This window comes from Paramormyrops kingsleyae, chromosome 1 (genome assembly GCF_048594095.1).
Source record: "Paramormyrops kingsleyae isolate MSU_618 chromosome 1, PKINGS_0.4, whole genome shotgun sequence".
NCBI classification, from domain to species: Eukaryota; Metazoa; Chordata; class Actinopteri; order Osteoglossiformes; family Mormyridae; genus Paramormyrops; species Paramormyrops kingsleyae.
The window spans coordinates 11,092,025-11,099,675 of NC_132797.1; the positions used below are offsets into that span (position 1 = coordinate 11,092,025).

General features: G+C 40.4%; 1 protein-coding gene across 1 annotated transcript; it reads left to right on the top strand.

Annotated features, from left to right (window-relative positions):
* The first annotated feature begins 3,869 nt into the window (after positions 1 to 3,869).
* On the top strand, positions 3,870 to 6,946 carry LOC111843756 (uncharacterized). The gene is made up of 6 exons (XM_072709353.1): positions 3,870 to 4,245; positions 4,353 to 4,583; positions 4,817 to 4,958; positions 5,040 to 5,186; positions 5,305 to 5,531; positions 5,653 to 6,946. Exons 1-6 carry the CDS (start codon positions 4,082 to 4,084, stop codon positions 5,786 to 5,788), a joined length of 1,047 nt encoding a protein of 348 aa, XP_072565454.1. The 5' UTR covers positions 3,870 to 4,081; the 3' UTR covers positions 5,789 to 6,946.
* The last annotated feature ends 705 nt before the right edge of the window (positions 6,947 to 7,651 follow it).

The window sequence follows — 7,651 nt, forward strand, 5'->3', positions numbered from 1 at the left end:
ATTCGTATGATATACGTTATATATATACGTTTCAGATCAGATTCTGTGTGAGTTATTTGTTCAAAAAGTGATGTTTTATGAATAAAAATGTAGTATAGTTTTTAGTGCAACCTTTGTACCACAGCTGATTTGTGTGCATGCAGTGCGGGGGGGGGAGGGCCTTTCTCGTCGTCTGGCCCAGGGGCCCACGGACTCATAGTCCGTCACTGCCCACAGGGCGGCCCTGTTGGTATAGTCACGGGTGTTATGTTACGACTTAGTGACATCACTAAGTCACAAATGACCAAAACAAGTAAAAATAATTAATATGGAAACTATATATTTATTAATATTTTGTTTGCTAATTTTGTCTTTGTTTTTGTTGCAATGGTAAAGGTCAGGTTCTCCACTAGGCGGTGGTGGTACTTTTGGTATGTAAAGTTAATGCCAAATCTCGCGTGAGCAGCGGGATTAATTAGAGCTGCGGTATTCTTTTCCGCCTCTAGCGAGACAGTTCAATCTCCATGTATCTGCGCAAGTTTTCAGGTTAATAAAGTTCGCTGCCTGGTTATACCTGATGTAGTGAAGTTACTACAGTTTTGTACTAAAATATTACACACCTCTTTGTTTTTGTTTTTTTTTTTTTACAATATATGCCTATAAAAGGTCATTGGTAACGAGTCACATAAGTAAAAAGAATTCCTTTATTAATTACACACATATCGAAATATTCATTAAAAATAAACAAATACATGGCAAAATGGATGATGATGTTATAATACCAGCAACACACTGCTGGATGTGCCGCTGCAAAGCTCCCCCTTTCCACTCGCTCACCAGGCGTGAATATGAAGACTGGGAGATTGTCCCGTCCTGTGGGGAAATCCCTTAGTAAGCACTTAGCTATTGTTAGTAGGCAACCACGTTAACATTATACATTACACCTGCAGAATTACTGATCCCTTTGAAAAAAATATAAGCTCAAACTTAACTAATATAAGCCACCATTAGCACTTGTAACAAATTGGCAAGCCAAAAGGAAATACTTACCAAAGATTCATCCTACCTCCAATGACGCAAACACTCAAAAGCATTGACACAATGAGATCTACAATGTGATTGGACAAATCTTAACACATCATATATTTTATGCTTGTGTAGTTGCTTCTTTTTCATTTAAACACATATAAGGGAAAATGACACAGTTGAATCTGAGGTAGTGATAACAGCGAGCTCTTAATTGATACATTAGTTAATAATTTAATAATGATACATTTGCCATCTGTCAACAGCTCATCCTGGCACAAGTGACTGAACTGCTTTTGCTATTAATTTGATACATTTCTGGGAATCCCTTGATGGAGGCATTACTGCTGTAGGTAACAAAGTGGATTCACCTCTGCTGAACGTACCTGTATCTTACTGCCAGAACCAGGAGGAGCACTGCTAACACTCCTATTACTACAACAGCAGCTGTAGGACAAAGAACACGATATTAACAGATGACTCGTCAGAATCATACTGAACCACCTGCAAACACAGGTCTCCTGTTTGTCTAAATTCTGACACAAAAGAATCCTCACTGGTCTATGTTGTACATTGTGCTCAATCCTACCTTACAATATATATTCAAATGTATGTAAGACTGGAACAATCTCATCATCGTAACAGGCGTCATTACTGAATGGAGTTTCCATAGCATTTCACTCACCCGTTCATCAAGCTTACTAAAGGAATTCAAGTTGGTGTTAAATTGTGTAACAGCTATTAATCGCTGCGCTCGAGACAAAAACCATTTAGTGCTGTGTCTGAGGATGCCTTGATGGAGTTCCTCTTACCAATGAATCCATGAGTTGTTGTTTCTTGTCCATCATCCAAGTTGCCTAGGGACACAGAGACAAAGAAGGAAAAAATTTTGATACTGAAAGTTGGCGTTAAATTGCATAACAAGGCTATAGATGACTGGGCTCAGGACAAAAACCATTTAGTGTTCTGTCTCAGGACGCCTTGGAGGAGTTCCACTCACTCACCAGTGAATCCACGAGTTGTCATCTCTTCTTGTCTATCATCCAAGTTCACTAGGGACACAGAGAAAAGTGGTGACTTTTGAAACGGAAATGATACAGCATGCAAATACTACTCACAAAAATTCCCAGATGTAACTCATGCATGCAGGATGTGCCCCACACAACTGGGACCTTTGTGGCTTAGGTAACAGTAACACACAAAGATACAGTACAATGGTAGATTACCTACAAATCTGTATCCGTGGACCTGAGTGGCATGAGGGAGAAAGTGAGATTCAGATGTGAGAGGTATTTCAATCAGTGTTGCTTAAGTCTTAAACATATGACGGAAAATTGAGTCATGACGTATTCAGACTAATGGACAAGTCTGAATCAAAAAGCAGAAAATCTTCCTTTAAAAATCCCCATGTCCCCAATAATGTCTAAAATTTAAAAAGATCAGCTTCCTTTCTGATATTTACATAAAAACAAATTTATGTTTTGCATAGAAATTTCTGTTGTCATGAACTAAAAATGTATAGTTTTGTTCACAAGTGGGTCATTTTCCTCAAGAGAACATAGTTTGTTCACTTCGAACAAACATGAATAACTTGAAATGACGTTGGTAACATTTTATGCTGGTTTTACAATAAAAACAACTTTAAAAGTGATTTCAATGTCACAGACAATTTTCCAGTGCTGGAATAAAATCATGAGTTTTGCTGGAGTTCAGATGCACTTTTGTCACCTTGATCATCTGGTATGAGAAGGTCAGAATTGCTATCTTAAGTCATTCTTGATTTCGTCTTGACATTCCAATAAAATCAACAGTATTTATTATTTTAAGTCATGGCTCATGCAAATAGTAACATTGACATTGTCAATAACCAAAACATGAACTCTCTCCAGCACCAAATAGTGAACCTGCAAGATCCCCAGTCTTTGCAAAATCATAGTCTGTGACAAGAAACTCTGTAACTAAAGACACATTGTCTTTAGATGTGATACAGTGTCAGACTTTGGTCTTTAAAACATCTTTTTAGAATCTTCCCAAAGTCTTCAAGTGCATGGTTCTCATTTGTTTCAGTCAAACCTGGTCACAGTGCAGCATCAGCGTAAGGTTGGCACATTCCTTCATCCAGATCTCTTGTGCTGTGAGGTCAAGCACAGGAGGACTGATGTCGGTGTCCCCCTTCGGGTAATACCCTACTGGAAGTGAACCATTCTGAAAAAAGAGAAGGCACATATTTTTCATCAGAGACTCATCAGACCAGGCAACATTTTTCCAGTCTTCAACTGTCCAATTTTGGTGAGCTCGTGCAAATTGTAGCCTCTTTTTCTTATTTGTAGTGGAGATGAGTGGTACCCGGTGGGGTCTTCTGCTGTTGTAGCCCATCCGCCTCAAGGTTGTGCGTGTTGTGGCTTCACAAATGCTTTGCTGCATACCTCAGTTGTAACGAGTGGTTATTTCAGTCAAAGTTGCTCTTCTATCAGCTTGAATCAGTCGTCCCATTCTCCTCTGACCTCTAGCATCAACAAGGCATTTTCGCCCACAGGACTGCCGCATACTGGATGTTTTTCCCTTTGCACACCATTCTTTGTAAACCCTAGAAATGGTTGTGCGTGAAAATCCCAGTAACTGAGCAGATTGTGAAATACTCAGACCGGTCCGTCTGGCACCAACAACCATGCCACGGTCAAAATTGCTTAAATCACCTTTCTTTCCCATTCTGACATTCAGTTTGGAGTTCAGGAGATTGTCTTGACCAGGACCACACCGCTAAATGCATTGAAGCAACTGCCATGGGATTGGTTCATTAGATAATTGCATTAATGAGAAATTGAACAGGTGTTCCTAATAATCCTTTAGGTGAGTGTATAACGTTAGCTACCTATCTTACTGCTGGGCTACTGTAGTTTGCTAAAACGGTATAAAATGGGTTTGAAATGTGTTTGAATATTCTAACATTTGAGCATCAACCCATGGCATGCATGTTGTAGGCTACTAGCTAATTACTGGACACTCAACAGGTGCTATAGCAGCAGAACTAGAGGATGAGTTGGCCAAAACATGCCGATCTCAGCCCTTTTCACTGATGTGTGACGAATCAAACAACAGAAAAACAGACAAAGAATTCGTCATCCTGACTAGACTCTACGATGAGGCCACTCTGCAGGTCGCTACAAGATTCCTGGAGATGCCTACATGCAATGTAGGAAATGCAGAAAATCTGTATGGAAAGCTGAGTGAAGCATTAAGGTAAGGGGAACTGCACTGTGTTGTTGACATGTTTAGTAGTTTGGATTTAATTACAACCTTACATTTTGTCTGAGACGGTTTGTGGCATTGTTTCCTGTTTCCAATAGAAAAAGAGGCATCCCATGGGATAATCTGATTGCCTTTAACTCTGATAATGCGAGTGTTATGAAAGGCCAACATAACTCGGTCATCAGCAGACTGAAGACCAGCCAGCCCCACATCCAGGACCTTGGCTGCATCTGCCACCTGGTACAGCTGGCCACTGGCTATGGCATCAGAGCAGCCCAGGTACCGGTGGAAGACATCCTGGTGGGGATATACACCCACTTTGATAAAAGGTAAATGCATACATATAGGCCTGCTATTTATCTCGCCTAATGTTGTGTGTGTTACAATGTAACAACATTGCATGTGGCTAACTCATGAATAAGATAGCCTAGTAGACCTGCAGTTCATATTCTTTACACACACACACACACACACACACACACACACACACACACACACACACACACACACACTCACTCACTCACAATTCCAACCACTAACAGAGTAATTTTCCATCTCTCAGTGCAAAAAGATGTGAAGTCTACAAAGAGTTTGTAGACTTCACTGATTCAGACCACCTGAAGCTCCTCAGGTACTGCAGCACAAGATGGCTAAGTCTGTTAACCTGCATCCAGAGGGTGCTGAACCAGTGGGATGCACTACAGGTAGGATGGTAACTCCACTCAGCAGATATCTACACAGTTTACTATGCAGTTTACTATATCCTGTATCTCTGTGTACTGTAGGCCTACTTTAACAGTCATGAGGAAGTAGAGAGGAGTGTTAAAGTGCGTGATCTGGCAAGCCATCTGCGTGATCCAATCATGAAGACCTACTTCCTGTTCCTGAGTGCTGCCCTTAAGCCTTTATCTGAATTTAACATTGCCTTCCAGGTGGGTGTCAATGATATTGAATGAATTAGTGAATAATAATATATAATTAAATGTTTGTGTTTATTGTAGCATTCTTATTTCACTGTTATTTTATTGTGACCATTGATATTATCTGCAGTCAGAGGGAGTACAAATTCACAGACTTGAAGAGGAGATGTGCAGGCTGATAAAGAGGATCCTGGGCTACCTCATACCAGCCAGGGCAATCGTGGGTGTACCTCTCAGGGAGGTGGAGTATGGAGATGGACATCAGTTGGCTGATGAAGATCTCTTTATCGGAGCAGACACAAAGGCATTCATGAGAAGCGCTGAGCTCCCTGTGTCAGCCGAGAAGAAAATCTTTCAGTGAGTGTATTACCCAGTAGTTATATTATGATATCATCTTTTGACAGTATGAGAGTATGGGCTGTAGTGTGCCTAAAAATATTACCACTAATGCATTTTTTTCACTCTTATGCTGTTGTAGAACTGCGAGAAGCTTCTATGAGGCAGTGCTTAAGAAGATGTTCTCCTCCTTTCCCCTCGACCATCCACTCTTGAAGGACCTGAAAGTGCTGGACCCTGCAGCTCGCCTTAACATAACTCCAGGGACATATAGATAGTAGAAACAGTTTCCAATAGGCTTTATGCCCAGCTCCACTACTTACCCTAGCAACCACCCTAGCAATGGTCAGACACACCTGGATAAATTAAATATAAGTATGTGTAGTGTATTAGCAGTAACCTTATAAGAGCAGAATAAATATGGCTATGTAATATGAACAATGTATGAACAATATGTACAGATATGTGCAATGTAGTGGCAGTATCCTTATAGTAGTAGTAAGAACAATACAGATATATGCAGTGTATTAACAGAATATATTACAGAAAAACTGAATAAATATGGATATTTAGTATGAACCATATAAACAGATATGTACAGTATGTACAGCTATGTGCAGTGTGGTAACAGTACCATTGTAGTGCAGAAATTTACAGGAAATAAAGGAGCTGGCTTAAGTTCGCGAAGTAGTGGAGCTGGGCATAAAGCATATTGATGTTAAGCAAGGCAAGACAATTTTATTTGTACAGGCCATTTTTACAAACAATTTGTCTCAAGGGCTTTACATCGCATCATAACAACATCCTCTGGGGACAGTTCCCCATTGATAACCAAAGAAATAATTGGCACAGTATACTTGATACTTGTTTAGATCTGCAATGTTCAGTCAAACACTTGTTTTACTTTACAGTGGAAAGGCTAGGGGGCCTGTTCCCTCAGTTGAGGCTGAAAGGGGATAAGATGAGGGAGGAATTCACAGACTATCAGGTGACAGATAGCAAGCAACTCCCCCAAGAAGACAGAATCGACAGATTTTGGGGCCTGGTAGGAAAGGACATGAGATTCAGTGAGCTGCCAAAACTTATGAAGGCTTTACTATGCATTCCCCATAGCAATGCAAGTTCAGAAAGGGTGTTTAGCGTGGTACGAAAGATTGTTGCAGAGAATAAGATGTCGTTAGACAACAGAACTGTTTGCGCTCTACTCTCATGTAAAATTAACCACTCTGGCTCAGCCCACAAATACACTCCTTCCAAAACAGTCTTAAAGAATGCAAAGTCTGCAACAAATGAGTACAATAAGTCACTAAAAGAGTAAAGAAAAGTTATGTGAAATGAAAAGAAAAACTGTACAAAAAAGCAATATGAAATGAATGAGTGTGTGAATGTGAAAAGAATGTGGAATGAAAATGAAATGTAAAGACAAGCAATGTAAAATGAACAGAAAATATGCAAATACGCCTTTAAATAAATGCTCTTCATATATACCCTTTTGCGTTTTCATTTAGGCTGAATGTTCACAGCATGTCAATATCAACAAAGGTAGGCCTATCATTGGCTTTATGCACAGCTGCACTACTTCCTGAACTTCAGCCAGCTCCTTTGTTTCCTGTCTGCCATTATTGGACAAACCGATCACCTGGATTAATCAGTTTGTCCAGTAATGGCAGACAGGAAACAAAGGAGCTGCCTGAAGTTCAGGAAGTAGTGCAGCTGTGCATAAAGCCAATTGTAGTTTATAAGTGGTTGACAAGTGGTGATTAGCTTTCTTGTCACCTGTCTTAAAATGTAAGGGATACTGGAGCTTGGTTGGGGTGGTGGGGTGGCTCGCGGCGGGCGCCGGGAAATTTCCCTTATTTTCAAATCCAAAACTTGACAGTTATGGCCTACATGGAAATCAGTAATTTAGTAATTTAGCCTAAACAATGAACATACATTACAGTTCTCACTATTACTTTCAACTAGACCAAGATGAATAGGATACATTATCCGAGCCAGGAAGCGTGAGCAACCAAACGGACAACCGTGGTTTCTATTAGCCTAGTCATTGCTGGACTGAAGGAGCTCAGACCCTCACCTGCTCTTCTCTGCTCCATGCTTGATCGCACAAAGTGATGTTCATCCCCACGACGGCTTCTGTT

What these genes read in the sequence shown, in the direction of transcription:
- LOC111843756 (XM_072709353.1), top strand. Translation starts at nt 4,082, where the DNA reads ATGTGTGACGAATCAAACAACAGAAAAACAGACAAAGAATTCGTCATC. An exon ending in AAGCTGAGTGAAGCATTAAG is followed by an intron (nt 4,246 to 4,352) that starts GTAAGGGGAACT and finishes TGTTTCCAATAG; the next exon opens with AAAAAGAGGCATCCCATGGG. An exon ending in TACACCCACTTTGATAAAAG is followed by an intron (nt 4,584 to 4,816) that starts GTAAATGCATAC and finishes TCCATCTCTCAG; the next exon opens with TGCAAAAAGATGTGAAGTCT.